General features: G+C 48.4%; 1 protein-coding gene across 1 annotated transcript; it reads left to right on the forward strand.

The window, feature by feature from the left end:
- The first annotated feature begins 244 nt into the window (after positions 1-244).
- LOC136480912 (disease resistance protein Pik-2-like) lies at positions 245-7,462 on the forward strand. Its single transcript, XM_066478339.1, has 3 exons — positions 245-1,086; positions 1,791-3,773; positions 6,967-7,462. The coding sequence occupies exons 1-3, from the start codon at positions 245-247 to the stop codon at positions 7,460-7,462; spliced, it is 3,321 nt and encodes a 1,106-aa protein (XP_066334436.1).
- Positions 7,463-24,544: the final 17,082 nt, after the last annotated feature.

Raw genomic sequence — 24,544 nt, forward strand, 5'->3', positions numbered from 1 at the left:
TTATTTAAATATATAACTATTGCTAATATTTTTTCTACAAACCTAGTCAAACTTAAAAGAATTTGACCAGTACACATCTCATAACATCTTTTTTTTTGAGGGAGGGAGTAGTATTTTGTTGGTTAATAAAATCCTGCCTCGTCATAGATTTTGCGCTGTAACAAAGAGATGTGAAACAACCATCAGACTTATTTGCTGCTATGAATCCACTACACTCAGATCTGAAACAAGCAAGGGTAGAAGCATGAGTGTGGTGACAGCGGCGCTGGGAAGCCTCGCCCCCAAGCTTGCGAAGCTGCTCCACGACGAGTATAAGCTCCAGAAGGGCGTGAAGAAGCAAGTGGAGTCACTCTCCCGCGAGCTGGACAACATCTACGCTTTCCTCCACAAGGTCTCGGATGTGCCATCGGACCAGCTCGACGAGAAGGTCAAGTTGTGGGCGCGCGAGGTCAGGGAGGCATCCTACGACATGGAGGATGTCCTCGACACCTTCCTCGTTCGCGTCGACGGCGGCAAGAACAATGCCGACTCCAGCAACCTCAAACTTGCCATGACCAAGATGGGTGAGCTGTTCAGCAAGGCCAAGGCTCGCCGTGATATTGCAGCAAAGATCAAGGACATAACAAAGCGTCTCGAGGAGGTGGCCAACAATCGTAAGAAATACAAACTTGATAAGATTATGTGCAAGCCACTCGCAGCAACGTCAACTATTGATCCTCGCCTTAAAGCAATGTACAAAGAAGTGACACAACTTATTGGCGTCGACAAGTCAAGCGACGAGCTCATATCCTTGCTGAATCAATCCCAACAGGATCATGATGCCTCCAATAAGAAGATGAAGATGGTTTCAGTTGTGGGAGTTGGAGGATTGGGTAAAACCACTCTTGCCAAAGCGGTGTATGACAAGCTTAAGTCGCAGTACGACTGCGGGGCATTCGTTTCAATCGGTCGGGATCAAGACTTGGTAAAAGTTTTCAAGGATATTCTCTTTCATCTTGACAGTGAAAACCATAAGGACATTCACAACACTGAGAGAGGCGTCGAGCTCCTCATTCACCAACTCCGAGAATTCCTAAAGAAAAAGAGGTAACACAGACATCCAATTGTAAATTGTAATTAGCCTGTGCTTTTAAGATATTGCTCCTCAGTTAGTCGATGCTACACTATGTCGTATGTTATCCTAAAAATGCTATCTCCACATCATTTATGCGAGACTACTTGAGATTGATTTTCTCCACTCCATGCCCTGAGTGCTCTTTTTTTAAGTATGCAGCTTTTAGACTACTTCACTAGCTATAAAAAAGGACAATGCATTTAGCACTTCTAAGCATCATAGTTTAATTAAGTAAATTCATAAACAGTTTTACGAGCTTAGATTTTGAAAATGTGTTCCTTCTGAAACTATAAGTAATAGGAAAAACAACGTTTTAGGCTTAGGGTTGCCTATGTTTGCAACATGGCCATAGTTGAGTAAGTTCTGTGTAATGAAGTGTCCTTAAATATGAAGTTTTCATCAAATAGGCCACTTGGTGTGTAGTTTCTACAAATATCCCTACTAGAATCTAGAATTACCTTGGGTGCTAAAAAAACGCAAAGGAAAATACTAGAACCGCAAAGGAAATTATCCTTGACCATTAACCATCGCAACTTCCGTCATGTGTTTTATTTTTACTAACGCGACCTTGTGTTTTTTGTGTCATGCTGACTTCCGTTGATCTTAGCAAATTCCTTGCTTCTGCAGAAGCTCCAAACTTTATTAACCAATGGTTCTTCCACTTTGGTGTGGATAGGTATTTTATTGTTATTGATGATGTATGGGAGGTACGCACCTGGGAAGCAATCAAACTAGCACTTGTTCAGAATAATCTTGGAAGTAAAGTAATAACAACTACTCGAAATGTTGATGTTGCCAAAGCATCTGGTGAGGTTTACAAGCAGAAACAACTTTCCTATGATGACTCCATGAAATTATTTTATACAAGGTTATCTAGAGCAGACCAAAAGTTCCCTGATAACCATCCAGATGACATTTCTGAGAAAATACTAAAGAAATGTGCTGGTATACCATTAGCAATCATCACAATGGCTAGTTTGTTGGCTGGTAAACCAGAATGCGAATGGTCAATGGTCTACAACTCTATTGGTTTTCATACTACAGATAACAGGGAAGTTGAAGATACTATGACAATACTTTCATTTAGCTACTATGATCTGCCTCCACATTTGAGGACATGCTTACTATATCTAAGTACATATCCAGAAGATTATAGAATCCAAAAGGATTCTTTGATATGGAAGTGGATAGCTGAAGGATTTATTGATGGGAAACAGGGAACAAGATTATTTGAGCTTGGAGAAAGATATTTCAATGATCTCATTAATAGAAGCTTGATCCAGCCAGTCGAGAGCATGTGGAATGGCAGAGTAGAAAGCTGTCGTGTTCATGATATGGTTCTTGATCTAATGCGTAAGCTTTCATCTGATGAAAACTTTATTGCTATATTAGGTGATAATGTTGAAGGAACACCTGCACCAAGCAGTGTCCGTCGGTTAGCCAACCAAAGCAGAATAACCGAGCACATTAATTCTAAAACAATGGTTACTGGGATGCCAAAAGTGAGGTCATATACCGCATTCAAGTGTTTTATTGATAGCCGGGACCAGTTTTTGAGATTTAAACTTTTGCGTGTGCTGGACATAGTACACTGCAGCTTTGAGAAAGGTTGCCACCTTGAGCAGCTTGGTGATTTACTTCACTTGAGGTACCTTAGGATAAGATTCAAGGGTAGTTCCCCTGAGCTCCCCATACAACTAGGGAATCTAAAGTTACTGCAAACACTCGATGTGGAGGGAACATTGCCAGCAAGCATTGTGCACCTAACAGAGCTGGTCCGGTTATGTGCTGACAAAAAGGTACCGGATGGGATTGGGAAGCTGGTTTCCCTGGAGGAGCTAAGAATATCGAATGGTTGCAGTGATAAGCCCAAGAGATTTTTCAAGGAGCTTGCCAGCCTGCGAGAACTGAGGGTGCTCGTGTTTGGCACTCAAGGGGCGGACGAGAGCATGCAGGGAGATATTGTGGAGTCTCTAAGCAATATGCAAAAGCTCCAGCATATATATGTGCACGGTTCAGCTTGGCGCGCAGATACAGCCATGTGGGAAGCAGCAGGCTTTGTGCTCCCACGACATCTCCATTATTTGATATGGCATGGAATTATATTTTTCAAATTGCCGTCATGCATTAATCCATCAGCTCTTCCCATCCTGGCCTACTTGGAGCTGATTGTGATTACTATGGATGAGCAGGATCTGAAACTCCTTGCTAGGTTACCGGCGCTCTGTTATCTCAGCCTGAGAACAAAGTCCACGGTAACAGCAAGCAATATTAACGCTGGTGATATCAGCTTCTTCCAGAAGTTGAGGTACTTTGAGACCAATGCAATGGTCCTGTTTGAGCAGCCCAACGAGGACACTAGCGTTTCATTGCATATGTGGAATGGAGAGGATGCTATGCCCTTTGCCTCTAGAAAAGGCAACAAATCCAAAAAAGTTGTACCCTCTGGCGTGATGCCAAATCTTGAAGTGCTTAACCTTTATGTCTGTCTGCGGGCTCTAAAAGATAACTACAGTGACTACTGTGGGAATATTGGCTTGGAGTACATGCCTTCCCTTCGGGAACTCAAAGGGGACATCGACCATGAAGACGTGCATGTTGTGGGGAGTGTGTTGGCTGCACTGAGAGACGCATGCAACGTCCATCCCAACCATCCCACGTTTTATATGAATATACCATATTCATCAGGTACGACGAGAATTTTGTAGTTCCGATCAAGTTAATATCTCATTATTTGTTTCTATCTTGTTACAGTTCTGTCTCCATTTTGGCATATATTATATATATACAGCACTTGCTTGTCTCTACTTAATTAATTATTAGCTTTATCCGAATTTTCAGGGGGAGACAATAATAATGTGTCTTGAGGAGATACGAATTTGGATCTGCATGCGTACAGTGTATGTAAGTACTCTCTCCAACCTGTTCTGTCCTATCCTAGCCGATGGTGTCACTGTTGCTGCTCGTGCGTGTCAGCCATTCGAGTGCACAGATTTTGAAAATGTGTTAGCCCACTTTCCGTCAAACAAATAACTTTGTGATTCCTGAGAGAGACATATCTGGTACAGCACCGTCGTATTTCCATTATGCGAACAACTATGCTGATGTATGAAACTACCAAACCTGTTTTAGCACATACTGATTTTCCATCATTGAATCCATTACATAACGGACGTAGTTTTTTTCAGTCACTGGCTGCACCGACTCTGTTTCTGGCCACCAGTCGATACTCTGTTTCCAGTCTCCTATGTCCTATATCGATGTAACATGTACTGTGCTGCATCGATGGTTGGTTCCTTCGTTTGATTTGTACATAAGTCACTTGTTTATAATCTGTCACGTGAGAGTCTATGACACATCTATCCTTCTATGATTCTTCACTAGGAAGTAAGCACTTTGGTCATCGGATAATTTATGGTTGTAAGCATAATATGTGCACAAAGATCATATAACATACATAGTATCCACAATGTACACTCGCAAGCTTCTGCTTGGCGCACTGTGTGTTTTGCATATGGAAATATTAAGTAATGCTTTTGACAGCCATGTAATGGAGTACTAAAGTAAGTTACACTTACCGCACATAGTGTTTTTATACACAGCCTTTCCTTCCTTACTGGATCATGCCTTCCGTGATGTTGATTGACATAGAACCTAAATGCCCTGTTTGAATTATTTTAGCAAATACAACTTGTTAGTATCCAAAAGTGAACGTTACAACTATGTATACAAACATATAAGCTAATGAGGATTGTCGATATGTATACGTCTTGAGAATCGATATGAAGTCTTTGTATGTCACCGGATCCCTATCTATTGAATCAAAGACCCATGACATGCTCCTCCCGACATCGACGCCTATACAAATCCTGTGGTTGCTGCATGGATTTAATCATTGAACTAGATAAGCTCTTTTGCATTGAATAAAATATATCGAACAAAGCTTTAAGTATAGAGTTGAACTTACTCGAAGTTGTATGGTAGCCATATAGTAGATTGTTGTTGTAGATTTTTAAAAGCCAGGGTAATGTATGCCGAAACCTTAAGGGGCTTTTGCCTTAGTTTCTTCGCACGGATGTCCTCTTTCTCCCGAATGATCTTTCCAACAGCTAGCTTTTTTGTCATCCAGTTTTCACTATCTAGGGTAATTAAAATTTATTTGTGCTATAGCTTGAGGGTCTATATACCCGGCTTTCACACTTGGCATTTGTTTTACAATGTGCACTTGCATTCTACAAATCATGGCATGGGTTAGTTACAACAAAATCTAAAAATTACATTCATATCATATCGGGAGGACAAGGACTTACAGGCACCACGTGCGATAGATTCATTTCCATTGCTCCGAGGTGAAAGCATGTATGCATGTCATTGAAGTCAAATATAATTTTCCTGGCTGGGCTTCCAAATGTGCCGGTGGTGAAGCATGCTTGTATGAGGTCTATGCTCGTTAGGAGAACACGCAAGTACCAATCATGAAACCTTCTCATTCCAAGTGGTAGGCGGTGGATGTCCCGGTTTGGTAGAAAGGGCTTGCCTCTTTTATATGTTTTCGGGCAATCCTTTGACTATTTGATGGCATCAACATTTGGATACTACTTTGCTATTTGGTAGAGTTTGCTAGTGACGGCCTCCTCAGAAGCCTGTGATGGGACTTTTTTAACTTGGTTCTCAGGCTTGAACTGGTCATGGGCATACCACTTGTGCACCGACAAGACGTCTTTCGTCGTAACATAAATTGGCCTTATTGTGATTGGATGCTTCTTTCGAAGTTCCCATTCAAGCATGTTGTCGGGTTCATAAACCCGGGGTCCCTCGGGGACCGGCTTCCACGCCAAGGCTCGGCCCAGAAGAACGACCTTTTCTTCTTCTGGACCGGCCCAAGAGTCTGAACTCAACAGACCGGAGCACTCGCTTCATGCCTAGGCCACCTTCGGCCCATCTCTCTAACCGGAGCACTAGCTTAGGCTCAGGCTAGCTCCGAACGGCCTCTCCGATCGAAGCGCTAGCGTCAGGCCCCGGCCGCCTCCGCACGGCCTCCACTCGGAAAGCATGATCCGAGGACCGCCTCCGACTCTGACCCCGTGTCTCCTACTGGGATTCATAGAAAACCCTGCTCATCGCTATTCTCCGACTGGGGACCATCCGACCAGGGATGCCCACTCGGAAAGAACCAGAAGGCGTGCGGAGAAAGGCAAGGCATGGCTCACAAGTCAACACCACTGTACCAGGGACCATACCCTGCACGAAGCAGTGCTCTGCAGCCACCCTGACACAAAGTATTGTAGGGGCCGCTAGAAACTCCCATATGGTAAGCCCCCTCCGTGTGTCTCTGGACACCAATTACGGTATGGGCTCCAGGATTTGCCATACCGGGTGAACATAGCACAACTCCTCACATGCCACTAGGCATCTAGAAGTATTTTGCAGGTACCAGCATCATCCTTCCTGAAGAAGATAGCTCGACCTTCCGTACACATCTAACATCCTACAGCGACATCGACAGTATTGGGAGGCTTCAACCATTATCCAGTTTTCATCACCGTAGGCAGCAAGGCTTAGAAATATCTGTACTCTCTCCCTCTCACCTGTAAAGAGCCATCCCCTTCATCTATAAAAGGGGATGTGCTCCCTCCAACCAGAGGGGGGATCGACTTCTTCAAGCTCAGACTCACTAGATCAACATCAACACTCCCAACCGCAGGACCACCCAGTTCCGACCACAACCCTTCCGGTCGGAGCCTTCCGAACCTCTTGTATACCCCCTCCTTTCTCCTTCTCATTTGTAACAAAACGGCTCAAGCTTGCGACCTGATTGCAAACTTGGCCGCGACGTTCGCGAACCTCCGAAGGTTCAACATCAAGCTGAATCCTGAAAAGTGTGTTTTCGGGGTTCCAAAGGGGAAACTGCTGGGATACATTGTATCCAAGTGCGGCATCGAAGCCAACCCCGAAAAGATCACGGCCATCTCCAACATGGGCCCCATACACAACGTCAAGGGCGTGCAGAGACTCACCGGTTGCCTAGCTGCCTTAAGCTGCTTCATCTCCCGGCTCGGTGAATGGGGGATGCCGCTCTACAAGCTCCTCAAAAAGACGGATGCCTTCGTCTGGACTGAGGAAGCCCAGCAGGCTCTTGAAAGCCTCAAAATGTTCCTAACGTCGGCCCCAATCCTCGTCGCTCCCAAGCAGGGAGAACCCCTCCTCCTCTACGTCGCGGCAAGTAACCATGTGGTGAGCGCCGCCCTGGTCGTAAAGAGGGAGGAACCGGGACACCAGCTCAAAGTGCAGCGACTTGTATACTTCGTCGGAGAAGTGCTTACCGACCCCAAGGTCCGGTACCCCTAGGTGCAGAAACTACTATACGCCGTGTTAATGGCCGCTAGAAAGCTCCTACACTACTTCACCGACCACAAAGTCACAGTCGTCACTTCATACCCACTCAGAGACATCATCCGCAATCGTGACGCCACGGGATGAATCTCTAAGTGGGCCCTTGAACTCATGGGCCATGACATCAGGTATACCCCCCGCACCACGATTAAGTCTCAGGCTCTCGCGGACTTTGTCGCCGAATGGACGAAGGTCCAGCTATCGGCCCAGGACATCTCCCACGAGTACTGGACAATTTACTTCGATAGGTCCGTAATGGCGCCTGGCTCGGGGGCTGGAGTGGTTTTGATCTCCCCAGATGGGAGTAGGCTCCGCTACGCCATCCGCCTCCACTTTTCAGCTTCAAACAATGCCGCAGAATACGAGGCCCTTATCAAAGGACTACGCATCACCATCGAGCTCGGCGCTACGTGACTCTACGTCCGCGGTGACTCAGAACTAATCATTGATCAGGCCATGAAGGAATCCTCCTGCAAAAGTCCCCTCATGATAGCATACTGCCAAGAGGTGCGTAAGCTCGAGGACAAATTCTAGGGAATCAAGCTGCATCATGTCCCTTGAAGGGACAACGACGCCGCTGATTTCCTCGCAAAACTGGCCGCCAGGCGAGATCTGTCCCTGAGCAGAGTCTTCATCAACGATGCCCACGAGACGTCCGCCCACATCCTAGAAGGTCCGACCCAGACACACCCCGACAACTAGCCGGCGCTCGGGGGCTCTGACCCCAGTACCTCTATAAGGACGTCACCCGCAGACATCGCTATATTGGCACTCGATCAAACCGATTAGCGAGCACCGCTACTCGCCTACCTCCTCGAGGAGGTTCTCCCACCTGAAAGAACCGAAGCCTGATGAATCGCTCGACGCACCAAGACCTTCATCGTGCTCGGTGATGAACTCTACAAACGGAGTCTGTCAGGAGTACTCATGAAGTGCGTCCTCGCCAGCTGGGGAAAATAGATCCTCCTCGAGGTCCATTCTGGGATCTACGGGCATCATGCGGCCCCAAGGTCCCTGGTCGGAAAAACCTTTCACCAAGGTTTTTACTGGCCCACCGCACTACGAGATGCAGAGGAGGTCGTCCGCAGGTGCGAAGGATGCCAGTTTTACGCTCGGCAAACCCGTTTGCCAGCACAAGAGCTCCAAACCATCCCAATCACCTGGCCATTCATGGTCTAGGGCCTCAACATGGTAGGATCTCTTAAGAAAGGTCGAGGCGGATTTACTAACCTACTCGTAGCAGTCGACAAGTTTACCAAATGGATAGAGGCCAAGCCCATTACCAATCTCCGCTCGGAAGAGGCGGTCAAATTCTTCCTTGACATCATCTACCGATTCGGCATTCCTAACTGTATTATCACTGACCATGGGACTAACTTCACCGGAAAGAAGTTCCAAGACTTTAGCAATGGATACAGCATCAGAATCGATTGGGCTTCGGTCGGACATCCATGAACTAACGGTTAGGTTGAACGTGCCAACGGCATAGTCCTCCAAGGACTCAAAACGCGCATCTTCGACCGACTCAACAAACACGCTGGGCGGTGGGTTGCAGAGGTCCCAGCGATCCTCTAGAGCCTAAGAACGACCCCAAACCAATCTACAGGATTCACACCTTTCTTCCTGGCCTACGGAGCGGAAGCTGTGTTGCCCTCCGACCTCGACCACGACGCACCGAGAGTAAAAGCTTTCGACCGCAACCGAGCCGCGGCAGCTCAACAAGACACAGTCGACCTGCTCGAAGAGGCCCGCAAGACAACCATCATCCGCTCCACTCGCTATCAATAGACCCTCCGCAGGTACCACAAAAGGAAGATCAGAGGAAGGATTCTCGAAGTCGGTGATCTCATGCTACGAAGGACCCAATCAACAAAGGAAAAACACAAGCTCTCTCCACCCTGGGAAGGACCCTATACGGTAACCGAAGTAATCCGACCGGGCACCTACCGACTGGAGGACAACAACGGCAATGTTCTCAACAACACTTGGAACCTTGAACAGCTATGTCGTTTTTTCCCTTAGAAACCAGTCTAAACACCTTCGATTAAAGCACATGCTCCTATAAGAGCGCCCCCGCCCGAACGCTTTCAACCCAGGTCGCTCGGGGGCTCCATAAATATACAAATATTGAGTACTACCTCTCTATTTTGTTTACTGCTGTATGGAAATTTCCTTCCTACCCTAGTGGAAGGGTAGTTCATTCTTTTGTTTTACCTTACGTAACTTTGCTTTAGAACATTCTGACTAATCGCACCCCGCCTTTTCCTACGGCTACGACCGGCCGAGCCTCGTGGGCCACGCCCTAGACTTGTAAAGTTCCAGCCCACAGAACAAACGGGCAGGTACGAGAGAGAAAGAAATTTAAAACAAAATTATGCTAAGGGGAAACTAAGGAACGAAAGGGAACAGGCTTCCCCAAACGAAATGACTCCATCACAGAAAACAAAATACCATTATTACTGTTAAGCACACGAACGTTTTATACGGGGGCTTCCCCCACAAATTTAAAACTATCCGCTCCCACTAAACTACTATTATTTTTACATACTACTGGGGCGGCCTGGCGACATCCGACGATGGTGCAACCGACGAAGGCTCGAGCTGCTCACTTCCCGACGACGCAACATCCGGCTCGGCCAAGACCGGGGCGACATTCACCTCCAATCCGACATCATGCTCTGGGTTTGCAAAAGGTTCCGTAAGTCCTCCCCCTTGCTCACTCTTCCTCTCACTTAGGAACCAACGCAGCGTATAGGCACTCTCGGTGAGAAAGAAGAAGGAAGGAAGAGCAAGGAATCTCCGCCAGAAGAGACCACCAGACCTCCCTGAGTCAATCGAGTCACCCAGGAGAGATCAACCGACCTCCTGAGTCGATCGATTCGCTCAGGATAAGCACCTGAGATACAGGTAGGAAGCGAAGGGGCGCCCCATGCGGGCCATGCCGACTCCATCTCGAATGACGAGCATGGGTCCCGGTCGGATGTTTCCGACTGAAGCTCTCCAAACCCCGTCTCTCAGGTCATCAAGGTAATCATGTGTTCATTAAATACAAAACTGTTCACACGAGAGCTAACCCACGATTGACAAGCACAGGTCTCGGACGGGCGTTTTCGACTAGAGCTCTTCGAACCCCGTTGCTCCAGTCTTCAAGGTAAAACACCATCAAAGCCCCTCTATTTCATTACAAATCATTTATACATCCATACGTGCATTCATCTCATACGCCTGAACCCCCTAGACGGTTAGGGCATGAACCGCCCGGGGGCTCGGGAACTAAGCATCGCACGTACAGCGAAATGCACCAAAACGCTCTGTGTTGCGCCACGAAGCGGTGGCTTGCCTCATTCGACATGAGCAACCAAACAGAGCCAGGGGAGAAAACCGTAGATGAGCACCGTGCGGCCTTCGCCCGGTCTGGCAAACCGGGTCATCTCAACCTTCTCGTTCGATCCTGAACCTCTCACCAAGTCCACAGAATCTCCATCGAGGGAGAGGCCATCAGGCCACCTGGGTCGGTCTATGGAACGACCTAGGCATCTATCGGGCTATAGGTAAAGGAGTAGTGGAATGCCACAAGAGGGCTATGCCGACCCCGTCACGAACGACGGACCCGGATTCCACTCGATCACACCCGTTAGCGAGCTCACCGAGCTAGTCTTCGAGCCTGAGCGATCGGGACAGGCGATGAAACTCAGCCCCTCCGGTTGTGAGGAATCAGATGGGGTAGCGCAAAAATGACTCATAGCCCCCACGAAGGCCCGACAAGGCTCGGGGGTTTAAACGCCAAGGGACCGTGACTCCGAATTCGCGTCGACGGGATAGGCGACATCCGGCTACGGCTTGGGACCGTGACTCCTTAACTCGCATCGACAGGATAGGCGACATCCGGCTACGGCTTGGGACCGTGACTCCTTAACTCACGTCGATGGGATCGGCGACATCTGACTATGGCTCCTGGGACCACGACTCCTAAACTCGCGTAATGGCTTCACTAACTAAAACTAACTCTATCAATCCACGGCGAGCACCGACGCCTGGGTCTACTCGTGACTCCACCGTCCTCGATCCCATGGCGCGCACCGATGCCAAAGATTGAACTCTATTGCATCCAAAACTAAGTTATTTCCGTTCACGGCGCGCACCGACGCCAGGGCTTGTTTCAAAAACCAAAAAACTTCCTCGCCCGATCCCCGGCGCGCATTGATGCCAGGATCATTAAGTTCTGTCTCAATCCAATCCCCGCGCTTAAAAACACCTCAGCTGCACAACGACACCATGGTTAAACAAAATTCCGTCTCAAACTAAAAAACATGCATAAACGCTTGCTAAGACAACACCCCCAACCGGTTCAGCCTGAACCACCTAGGGCTCAGGGGCTACACCCGCGGGTGTGCTCGCGTGCTCCCACCGGCAAGACAAAAATCCCCCAGAAGATTCTATCTGAATCGCCCGGGGGCTCGGGGGCTCCTGTTGGGTTCATAAACCCGGGGTCCCTCGGGGACCGGCTTCCATGCCAAGGCTTGGCCCAGAAGAATGACCTTTCTTCTTCTAGACCGGCCCAAGAGTCTAAACTCAACAGACCGGAGCACTCGCTTCAGGCCCAGGCCACCTTCGACCCATCTCTCCGAACGGAGCACTAGCTCAGGCTTAGGCCAGCTCCGAACGGCCTCTCCGATCGAAGCGCTAGCGTCAGGCCTCGGTCGCCTCCGCATGGCCTCCACTCGGAAAGCCTGATCCGAGGACCGCCTCCAACTCCAACCCCGTGTCTTCGACTGGGATTCATAGAAAACCCTGCTCATCGCTATTCTCCGACTGGGCACCATCCGACCGGGGACATCCGCTCGGAAAGAACCAGAAGGCGTGCGGAGAAAGGCAAGGCATGGCTCACAAGTCAACACCACTATACTAGGGACCATACCCTGCACGAAGCAGTGCTCTGCAGCCACCCTGACACAAAGTATTGTAGAGGCCGCTAGAAACTCCCATATGGTAAGCCCCCTCCGTGTGTCTCTGGACACCGATTGCGGTATGGGCTCTAGGATTTGCCATACCGGGTGAACATAGCACAGCTCCTCACATGCCACTAGGCATCCAGAAGTATTTTATAGGTACTGGCGTCATCCTTCTTGAAGAAGATAGCTTGACCTTCCGTACACATCTGACATCCTACAGCGACATCGATAGTATTGGGAGGCTTCAACCATTATCCAGTTTTCATCACCGTAGGCAGCAAGGCTTAGAAATATCTATACTCTCTCCCTCTCACCTATAAAGAGCCATCCCCTTCATCTATAAAAGGGGATGCGCTCCCTCCAACCAGAGGGGGGATCAACTTCTTCAAGCTCAGACTCACTAGATCGACATCAACACTCCCAACCGCACGACCACCCAGTTTCGACCGCAACCCTTCCAGTCGGAGCCTTCCAAACCTCCTGTATACCCCCTCCTTTCTCCTTCTCGTTTGTAACCCCACTATAGACTTCGAGCACCTGGGCTCAGGAATAAAGTCACCGACCAATCCTGACTGGACGTAGGGCACGTTGCCTGAACCAGTATAAATCCTGTGTCATTGAGTTCTAGGCCACCTCCGATCACAACGCACAGCAAAACTACAAATATTTACTAGTTGGTCACTTTCTGCACCGACACATGTCCTCATCTTCTTGTGCATCACCTTCTTCAGGAGGCACTCGTTGTTCATGTATCAGCTGCGCTTGTTGAGAAGACTGTGGCATTTCATCATGCACCTGCTCAATACGAGTTGGAGAAGGTTGTGACTTATCAGGCACATGCTCGCTAGGAGGCGGGGAAGAATGTGGCAACTCAGGAATGTGGTGGTCACGAGATGGTGAAAATATCACCCCGTCCTCAACAACTCGCTTCTAATTTGAGAGAGGGGGAGACGGCGAAGAAGCAATCAATATAATGTCCCATTTGTGCTAGAGGATGAACTAACCCATTACATCTCCGAGTAACACCAGCCCCTCGGGAGTTGCGTAGTCTATCCTCCACTGCATGAACTCAGGCTTAACGGTATGCACCTTGACGCTAGTGTAGTCAGGAGGCATCTTATTATTGTGGTGTAAGCCACCGGGAGGATGTGCCACACCCATTGCCACCTCCATCACAATGTTCTACCGGCCGCTGAGAAACACCAAGGTGCAACTAGTTGGTTCCCGTATGAGATCGATGGGGGTTGTGGCTGTAGTGGAACCTTGGCTGTTAGGAACTTTCATAGGGCTACCAACTAATGTTAGTTCTCCCGATGGCATCATTAATATCCGTGGCTCCGTAGACAGTCCTTGCTCCTCCAGCGCCTTCGCAACTAGAGCCTTCACTTGGAGCTCAAGATTAGCCTCCCGGTCTCTGCCATGTTTCTTGTACATGTGCCTATCCTCTTTGAATCCGTGCTTCTAGGTCGTCCTTTTCCCTAGCCCCCTGGTGCGGCCTGTGTGCTCGTTGTTTCCTAAGCCAAGGCTAAGCTCGTCCCTCTCTCTCGAAGGATTGAATGAGCCCTTCTCATTGTCTTTAGCATATTTCAGTATCCTTGACTGTCTCTTGGGTCTCCGGCTTATCAAACTTAAGATTACCACTGGATGATTCTATATACCTGTATACCTGGCATATATCCAATTCCTTGAGCGTACCTTCGAATTCTTCACATCGATATTCCCAGAAGCTACAGCCTCTTCGTCCATCTTCCTAAACTGCTCTTCCTTGGCATAGTAGCCACAGGGGCCTAGATGATGGTGGTGTTTGTTCCTTTTCGCCAGCTCGGTGTTATGGGCACTGAGCTCCAATGCCACCGATGAAGTCTTCTGAGCCACGAGCTCCTCCCATTGACTAGGAGTTATATTGCCAAACTCGATGAAGGGAGTTAACCCCTTTTGGATATACTTGTGACTTGTCTTTAAGAACCACCGGTTCCTTTGGTAAACTATCTTCTTGGATGCATCCAGGAACACCCATGTAGTACCATCCAAGCAAACTAAGCATCCCATCTTCCCTTTGATCTGTCCAGACAAAGCAAACAGTGCGGGGTAATCATTGGTAGTAACAAATATTATTGCTCTACATATGAAGTCCTTCTTTTGGAATGCATCATACATCGGCTCCCCATGCCTCCATAGCCTCTCCATTTCTTGCATCAAAGGCTCGAGGAACACGTCTATATCAATGCCTGGTTGTTTAGCACCAGAAATAAAAATAGTGAGGAGAAGGTACTTTCTCTTCCGACACAACCACGTTGGGATGTTGTACATGGTCAAGATCACTGGCCAAGTACTATGGTCGCTCATCCTCTCATTGAAGGGATTCATTCCATTGGTGCTCAAGCCAAACCGTGCATTCCTTGGGTCATCGTTGAATTCTTTGTGCTTCTCATTGATCCTTTGTTATGACTACAATCAGCTGGGTATGCAATCTTATCATCATCCAACTTGCACTCATTATCCCACCATGTTATGAGTGCGGCTTCTTTAGGGTTTACAAAGATACGTCTCAAGCGGTCAGTCACTAGCAGGTACCACATTACCAAGATAGTAATTCTTCTCTACATTGCATCATTGCCTAATGGAGTGTCCTCTGGGGGCTGAGATTCTTATACCACCTTTTTCGTACCCTTCTTATTCCTCTTTTTCCTCATGGAGGCTTCGTCCCCACCGTAAAGGTCATTGTTCTTGTACCGGCTGGCCCCACACCGGGGACATTTATCCAGTGACTTGAACATTTTGCCATGAAAAAGGATACAGTGGTTGGGGCATGCATGGATTTTTTCAACCCCCATTGTCAATGGACTTATGACCTTCTTCGCTTGGTATGTGTTGGCGGGAACTGAGTTTGGTTGTGGCAGCACCCATGACAGGAGACACAATAGATCATTGAAACTATAGTTTGACCAGTCATACTTAGCCTTTAGGATGAGTAGCTCAAGCACAAAATGTAGCAATGTCTAGTATGTCGGACAACCCTTTTGAACACCGTACACAGCCTCCTTCGATGCTTTTTTCACCCTTTCAAAATTTTCTAGACCTTTCGGGCTCTTTAGTAAAATCTCTGGTCCAAGGGCTCGAATCATGTCCTCCAAATCATCTTCATCCCCGACACATTCTCCGCCATCATTACTGGCACCACCTTCATCGTTACCATCCCAACCACCAGCATCACCTCCTTGTTCATTGCCAAACTCGGGATCCATTCGTGCATCAAGCTCTGCTGAATATTGGGACAGGAATTCTAGGGTTTCGTCGTCGTATTCCTCCTCATTCTCGTCATTAACAATAACCGTTTCACCATGATGAACCCACACTGTGTAGTCCTCAATAAATCCTCGTATAATCAAATGTGATCTGATGATAGTCACATCTGTCCATGCCATACGATTCTTGCAATCTTTACAGGGACAAATAATTGTATCTTTATTCTCTGTCAACGTCGTTGCATGCTTCTCTGTGGCTTCAATAAATTTATCTACCTCTTCATAGAAACCTGCCTTGAACCTTAACGAATCATACATCCAAGAGTTCCTGTACTCCATCTTTTACATCAACAACAAAAAAACATTAAAGGACTACTTATTCAGATATACATAAAAATGAATCAAATTAATAATTACTTGAGAATAATTGTATATACTTAAGATATATATGAATATAAATCAAATATAATTACATGAAGCATACAAATACACCATGGTAGAGGAAAATTAATTAATGGCATATTTATCCATAAATAATTAAAATACATATTTGTTTATTACAATAAACAATTTCAAAGACAACAATTAGCAACAATTAATATTTTACCCAATATCTTTCATGCAAACCCTAGTCCAATTTCATCAAACATAAATTTACAAAAACAAAATTAATAAAAAAACCAAACCCTAGATCTAGATCTAGATCTACATGCACATGAAACATCCATAAAACTAACTAATTGTTCACTAAAATCAAGAAACATGGACCAAATAAGGGTATGATCTTGTTCCCCTACCTAATTTACCCTAGTACATTCAAAACTTGGGTCTAATTTGCTTCATAAGTAGCTGAAGCACCATAGAAGAGAGAGAAAAGCAAAACTCTAATTACTCACTAACCAACCATTAAAACATAAAAAAAAGTATGGAATAACATTTTCTTACCTTCTACAACCTCTCCACCAAAGGATTTGAGACCAAAACCTTCCCCCTTAAGTAGATCAATTTTTAGGAGGTGCCCAAGGTCTCCCTTCCTTTTTCACGGGTTGGAGTGAGTGACCCGAGGAGGAAGAAGGGGTTGCAGGTTTTTATACGTGGGGCATTTGTAGGGACGACTAGTGATTGAGCCGCCCTAACAAATCGCAACACGGGGGGCGGCTGGTTAGTGAGACGCCCCTACAAATCGACCCATTTGTAGGGGCGGCTGGTCTCATGGGTCCCGAGCACGCCCACTGTAGGGGCAGCTCCATCACCAGCCGCTCCTACAAAAAAAAATGTCCCGTTGCTATAAAAGTTTTTTTTGCAGTAGCGAGGCACGGGTGCGACCCAGGTTAGAGCAATCTGTTTACGGATGAGAATTGGGTGACATGGTTAAGCTAATGACGCTTATTTGGTATAAAAAAATAGTATTTTAATATATTTGGTTAAACTTGAAATTGTTTCACGTATCAAAATATGAGACCTGCACTTCTTTCAGCTGGAGAAACACTACTGGAAACGCATACTTTGCCGAGGGCCTGAGGCTTTGCCGAGGGCCAAATATCGGGCACTCGGCAAAGAGACTCTTTGCCGAGGGCCAGACACAGGAGCCCTCGGCAAAGAACGGCCCTCGGCAAAGAGGCCTTTGCCGAGGGTACGGCCCTCGGCAAAGACAGGCCCACGGCAAATCAAATATTTGCCGAGGGCCTCGGCCCTCGGCAAAGATGCCCTCGGCAAAGTAGGCCCGTTGGGTCACGGTGGCCATTTCCCGTCAAACTTTGCCGAGGGCCACCCGTTAGGCCCTCGGCAAAGGTTCGGCAAATTTTTTTTTAAGTCTTTGTCGAGGGCCCCAGACCAGGCCCTCGGCAAAGATTTTTTAAAAACCAGTTTTCGGCCAAATTTTTTTTATAAATCGGCTTTGCCGAGGGCCCGAGGCTAGGCCCTCGGCAAAGAAGACCTTTGCCGAGGGCCAGGATAGGCCCTCGGCAAAGATTTTTTATTTTTATTTTTAAAATTCTTTACCGAGGGCCACAGGTTCAGGCCCTCGGCAAAGAGCCCTCGGCAATTTTTTTTTGGTTTTTTTAGCCCAGTTTTTTTGTGGTGCTACAATACATTGTTTTGAACTCAATTTTAAAATTTAGGCCAATTTTGATTTTGTTTTGTATATTTCCTTAATTTATTTCGATTCTTTGATTTTTTTGAATATGTCAAATTTGAACTGCAGGTGCATGGAATATTGCAATGTAGTGTTTCGAAAAATGTTATTCATGTTAATTGGTGCATGTTGAGTCCCTATCCACGAGCTCGCATCAAATTTTCATGCATCTTGTCGGGTTAACAGTGGCGACCGAAGCCCGGCCGCCACGCGCCCGGCCGGCACCGCGCGCGCACCCCCCGGGCTGGCCCCGCGCCTCCACCACCGCCGCCGCTAAGCCCCGCCGCGGCGCGCGCCCGGCTGCCACCGAGCCCGGCAGCCCCGCGCGCCCCACCGCCGCGCGTGCACGCGGGTCGCCCTGCGCCTGCACCACCCACGCCGCGCGTCCCGCTACCACGCCGGTCGCGCGCCCGCTGTCGCACCGCGCAGCCCGCTGCCACGCCTCGCGCCGCGTGCTCGCCGCCCCGCCCTCGGCCATCCCAGCGCGGCCCTCCCCCCCCCCCCCCCGCCCACCACGCCTAGTGGCGGCCAGGAGGTCGTGCCCTGCCTCAGTTCCCCATCTCCGTCGAGCAAGGGGAGGTCGACCGCCCCGGCCGGCCCTCTGGTGGCTCCCCCTCACCGGCCTTCCTGCCCCGACCCCAGCCCCCAGGCCGCCCCCATCGCCGGCTGCTGTTGGAGGGGAGGAGGCAGAGGGTGAAGTTGGAGGAAGAAGAGAAGGAGAAGAGGAGAAGGAGGGAGGGGAAGAAAAGGAGAAGAAGAGGAGAAGGAGGAAGGGAAAGAGAAGGAGAAGAAGGGGAAAAGGAGAGAAGAAAGGGAAGAGGGGGAGAGGAGTACTCCAACGCCGCTCGACCTCGCCGGAGAAGAAAGTGACCTCCGCCCCGCGACGCCCGACTCCACCGCAACCCTAGGTAAAACTCTCGTTGTTGGCCTTCGTGCCGTATGTGGTTGTGTGGGCCTTCGTGCCGTAAGTTGTTATGAGGGCCTTCGTGCCATTGTGGTTGTCGGCCTTCGTGCCGTTTTGGTTGTGTGGGCCTTTGTGCCATTAATTGATATGAGGGCCTTCGTGCCGTTGTGGTTGTCGGCCTTCGTGCCGTTGTGAATGTCGGCCATCGTGTCGTTTTTTTGCAGGTTTTGGAAATCTCCCCGTGCAGGGGAGGTGCTGCCAAAATTTTGAACAAAAAATAACCTATTGTCTTTTTATGCAGGAGAAGAGTACGTCGGAGGGGGCCCGGAGGACCCCGATCGTCTTCGTCGACGTCGCGGTTCTACCGTCACTGCGTCGCCTCGCCACTGCGTCGATTCACCACTGCCCCGCTAGCCTTACTTCACCGACACCCTAGGTATAAATAACCTCTTTTTGCGCATGTCTGTCGTAGCCCGCGCGTAACCCAGTTAGGCATCTCCCGTCCGAAAGAGATACGGTCATAGGTATGTGGATCTTTGCTTATCTGCGACCGTATCTGTTTTGGATTGTCCACGTTTTTTGGATAGCCCGTGGATGCGTTGATGGGTTAGTTTCCATGGTCCGCTCCGGTCTGGGAAGGAGTTTCGGCAACACCTCCCTGTTGTTCTCCGGATACACACTCTCCCTTGCAGGACGTGTATCGGGAGAACAGCGGGGAGGTGCTGCCGAAATTCTGTCTCGGAGAGGAGCGGAGCATGGAAACTGACCTCATCTACGCATCCGCGGGTGGGATTAGGACCTATCCTCACCTATTAGACAGTAGGAACACCGCGTAGATGCAATTGATGGTCACGATACTCTATGCTGTAAATGTTAAAGGATGGAGGACCGTCAGTGGATGTACACGGGCTAGAGAAGCGGGAGTGACTACGACTATGAATGGGTGAAGGGGACAGATGGTTTCTTGAAACATGCATTTGGCCCAGGAGCAGGAGGACATTCTCTAGTTTGGTGTCCCTGCAGCAAATGTGACAACAGGAGAAAAGTAGACGAGAAGACCATGGGTAGACATCTTGTGTTCAATGGTTATATGCCTGGCTACCAGCAGTGGATCTACCATGGTGAAGCAGATCGTATAAGAGCGGAGGTGGTGAGAGCACGCCTCGAGGCTTTTGATGATGATGCCGGGGTAGCAGACATGCTAGATGACGCCCACCAAGCTCACTTCGCTGAACGACGTGAGAAGGAGGAGATGGAGGAATCCGCAAAGGACTTCTACAAAATGTTGGACTCGGCACAGAAACCCCTTCACGAGCGTACAAAGATTTCTCAGCTAGATGCGATTGGACACGTAATGGGGTTGAAGGCCGAGTTAAACCTGAGTTGAGAAGGCTTCGATAAGATGTTGGCCGTGTTTAGCACCATGCTATCGGAGAAGCACACTTTGCCGACGAACTTGTACGAGGCAGAGAAACTCCTTCGTATGCTTAAGATGCCGTATGACAAGATACATGTTTGTCCGAAGGGGTGCGTCCTATTTAGGAAAGAACATAAGGATGCAAATTACTGTCCGAAGTGTAAATCCTCCAGGTACCTAGAGGTAGACTCTGGTGATGGTCAGAAGAAGCAGCTTTCGATCCCCACGAGAGTGCTACATCACCTTCCTTTCCTACCGAGGATCCAACGGCTATTCATGACTGAGGAATCCGCGAAACATATGACATGGCACAAAGATGGCAAACGGTACAATCCTGGGAAGATGGTACATCCGTCTGATGCTGAAGCATGGACGTATTTCAATGACAAACATCGTGACAAAGCAGCTGAGGCTAGTAATGTACGTGTCGCGCTGGCAACAGATGGGTTCAATCCTTATGGAATGATGGCTGCCCCATACACATGCTGGCCCATTTTTGTTATCCCCCTCAATCTCCCTCCCGGCATCTCCTTTCAACGGCATAACGTATTCTTGTCATTGATAATTCCTGGACACCCGGGGAGTAATATGGGTGTGTTCATGGAGCCTGTGATTGATGAATTGATCCACGCTTGGGAGAAGGGGGTATGGACATACGATCGAGCTACAAAGACAAGCTTCAAAATGCATGTTTGGTACCACTACTCCCTGCATGACTTCCTGGCGTATGGGTTATTTGCCGCCTGGTGTGTTCACGGGAAGTTCCCATGCCCAGTATGCAAGGAAGCCATGAGGTTCATTTGGTTGAAGAAGGGTGGCAAGTATTCGTCGTTCGACCAACATCGTCAGTTCCTCCCTCTAAACCATGAATTTAGAGAAGACATCAACAGCTTTACGAAAGGTGTCAAAGTGACAGACCCTAAACCGCACTTGATGACTGGTGCCGAGGTTCGTGTTCAGATAGATGCTCTCATGCCCAATGAAGAAGGTGGTTTTGTGGGATATGGTGAGGAACATATGTGGACTCATAAATCCGGCTTGACGAGGCTCCCCTATTTCGATGACCTTCTTCTGCCACATAACATTGATGTAATGCACACTGAAAAGAATATCGCCGAGGCACTTTGGGGAACTCTCATGGACACTGACAAGTCTAAGGACAACGTTAAGGCTAGAGTGGACCTAGCGACGTTGTGCGATAGACCGAATCAAGCGATGCAGCCTCCTAGTGGCCGAAATAAGAACTGGAAAAGGCCTAAGGTCAATTTCGTCTTGCAGATTGATCAAAGGAGGGAGGTACTAAAATGGATGCAGATGTTAATGTTTCCAGATGGATATGCAGCGAATATTAGCAGGGGAGTGAACTTAGGCACTCTGCGAGTCAACGGGATGAAGAGTCATGACTACCACATATGGATTGAGCGGCTTCTTCTGGTGATGGTCCGAGGCTATGTCCCTGAGCATGTCTGGCAAGTGCTGGCAGAGTTGAGCTTTTTCTTCCGCCAGCTTTGTGCCAAGGAGATATCTCGGACCATCGCTCAGGACTTGGAAAAAGCGGCACCTGTGTTGCTCTGTAAGCTAGAGAAGATCTTTCCACCCGGCTTCTTCTTACCGATGCAACATCTGATTGTGCACCTCCCGTCCGAGGCACGTTTGGGGGGGCCCGTGCAGGCCCGTTGGTGCTATCTGATCGAGAGATGTCTAAAGACTCTTCGCAAAAAATGTACAAATAAAGCCAGAATTGAGGCTTCCATTGCAGAGGCATGCCTTCGGGAGGAGGTGGCAAACTTCACAACGCTATACTACAAGCCGAACCTTCCTAGCAATCATAATCCACCCTCTCGTTACAATACTGGCGAAAATGAATCGACCCTGAGCCTTTTCCAAGGCCAACTCGGCAGCGTAAGTGGATCAACCCCAAAGCTATTGGGAAATGAAGAGTGGTGCAGTATCATGCTATATGTGTTGAATAACCTTACCGAGGTGCAGCCGTTCATCAAGTAAGTTCTCAACGAACTTATTTCAATATGCCATCACTATTCTGCATCCAACCCCATTGATTCTCGTTCGGACAGGGAATTTGTTCATGAATTCTGGCATCAATCAAGGGATCCTACCTCGCATGAACAAGACACCCTTGTTTCGCGGGGTGTGGGAGCGGGGAGGCCTGATTTCATTTCTTGGTTCAAACAAAAGGTAATGTCCAATTTAGCTCGTACGTTCGATCGTCCAAGGTGATCGTACGTTTGATTAATATAACGATCTATCATGATTCACCTTGCAGGCCCAGACCGATTCGTCCATGAGCGATGAGTTGAAACAGGTTGCAAACGGCTGTGATGTTAGGGTGAAGTCATTTACCGGCTATGACGTGAACGGATATCGCTTCCACACAACAAGTTACGAGCAGATTCGGCCCAAACGAAAAACCACAAATAGCGGAGTTTGTACGTCCGACACTGATGGCCTCGACTATCATGGTAGAGTTGAGGAAATCTATGAACTCTCATTTTATGGAGACGAACCTCTTAAACCTGTCATGTTCAAATGCCACTGGTTTAATCCTCGATCAACGAGACGAACCCCTCATCTTGGGCTAGTGGAGATTCGAGAAGATTCCATCTATCCTGGAAAAGATGTCTACATTGTGGCTCAACAGGCCGTGCAAGTGTATTATACTCGATACGCCAACCAAGACAAAGAGGATCTTAAGGGTTGGGCTATTGTGCACCAGGTATCTCCACATGGTAAACTACCTGCCCCAAACGATGATGATTACAACTTCAACACAAACACATATGATGGACAGTTCTATCAAGAAGATGGGCTACCAGGCACGTTTGAGATAGTCTTACCCGAAGCAATCGAAATGGAAGTAGACAACGAAACGGTTGATGACGAGGTCGATGGAGATGTGGTGGTAAATGCCAAGGACATAGCAATGCTTGAGCGATTACTTCTAGGCAATGACGACGATGACAACATAGAACCTTCGGATAGTGTTGCCCATTTGGACAATTTTGACAGTGATGATGAGACCTATGATCCCAATCATGAAGATTATTCCTAATACATGTAATACTATGGTTTTTTAATTTATGTTTTGTTTATATATTTTGAATCTATTTCTAATATATGTACTAATTAGTCTTGTTCATTCTTTGTGATTGCAGGTGATTGGACAAAGATGGCGAGCAGACGTCCACGCCGTGACACGCCCTCGGTTTATGGGAGAGACCGCCCTCTCCTTCGAGGTGAGGGGTCGTCGTCTGGGGTAGCGTCCGCAGGAGGTGATGAGAGGAGGACTAGGGGCAGCCGCCGCAGGAGGCAGCGGTCTCCTCCCATGACACGTGACGAGGTGCTAGAGGAGGAGCACATGACGGCCACGTCCTCATCCTCATCGGAGGACGAGAGGGGTCAGCAGACGGGCGAGGGAGACGAGGCGCTCGAGGGCGAGGGAGGCGAGGCGCTCGAGGGCGAGGGAGGCGAGGCGCTCGAGGGCGAGGGAGAGGGTACTGCTACCCGGACTCTCTACGAGCGAGGTCCTGCGAGCCTCCCTCTGGTTCCGCTTCCTCACAACCGCTCAGTGATACGGCCTATGGCAAAGAGGTAAGTAACTATGGATGTTATCACAACTACTTCATAAGATATGTTGGAAATCTTAAGAGAAACTGATAAATTTTCTTAATCACTTGTGCAGGGCCTGGTTGGTTTTGTCGGGTACTCTAGCACGCACCCCCGCGAGCATCCTTGGTGTTTTGTGCAGGAAATGGTACCCCGGCATTGTGCAACTGTCCGAAGAGCCGGTGGTGCGGGAGCCGGCCTCCAACTGGGACAGGTACGCGCTGGTCACGGATGACACTTACCGCAACAAGCAGGAGCGAGTATTGGCGGAGTTTTGGGTAAGTCTCTCTCGCACAACATTGCTTAATACATCGCATTCATTGGTTAAATCTTTTATTGAAATAATGAATGGATACATTGGTTTTGTATGCAGAAATATTTCAAGGCCAAAGAAGGACTTGAGGCCCAGGCGGATCGGGCGGCTGCCACAGCTTGTAGGAAGTACGTCACCGAGATGCACCACCATGGGCGCGTCCAGGCCCACATAGACTACTACAGGTCGGTACTTAGGCAGTTCCTCCCCAAGCCTCAAGCAAGACGGATTACGCTGACCCGGGACCAGTACCTTGAGGTAGGCGAATAACATTCATAATGATTCGTTCTGATATTAAGTAGGTTCAATTTCTTCTTATATGTCAAATACTCGATGACTTGTAGGTGATTCCCTGGTGGTGCCGATCGTATCCTGAGTGCTGGGCCATGATCGTGGACAAGTGGTTATCACAAGACTTTGTTGACACGCACGAGAGGCAGCGGGAACA

This window comes from Miscanthus floridulus, chromosome 9 (assembly GCF_019320115.1).
Source record: "Miscanthus floridulus cultivar M001 chromosome 9, ASM1932011v1, whole genome shotgun sequence".
Taxonomy (NCBI): Eukaryota; Viridiplantae; Streptophyta; class Magnoliopsida; order Poales; family Poaceae; genus Miscanthus; species Miscanthus floridulus.

What these genes read in the sequence shown, in the direction of transcription:
- LOC136480912 (XM_066478339.1), top strand. Translation starts at nt 245, where the DNA reads ATGAGTGTGGTGACAGCGGCGCTGGGAAGCCTCGCCCCCAAGCTTGCG. An exon ending in GAATTCCTAAAGAAAAAGAG is followed by an intron (nt 1,087 to 1,790) that starts GTAACACAGACA and finishes TGGTGTGGATAG; the next exon opens with GTATTTTATTGTTATTGATG. An exon ending in GTCCATCCCAACCATCCCAC is followed by an intron (nt 3,774 to 6,966) that starts GTTTTATATGAA and finishes GAACCTCCGAAG; the next exon opens with GTTCAACATCAAGCTGAATC.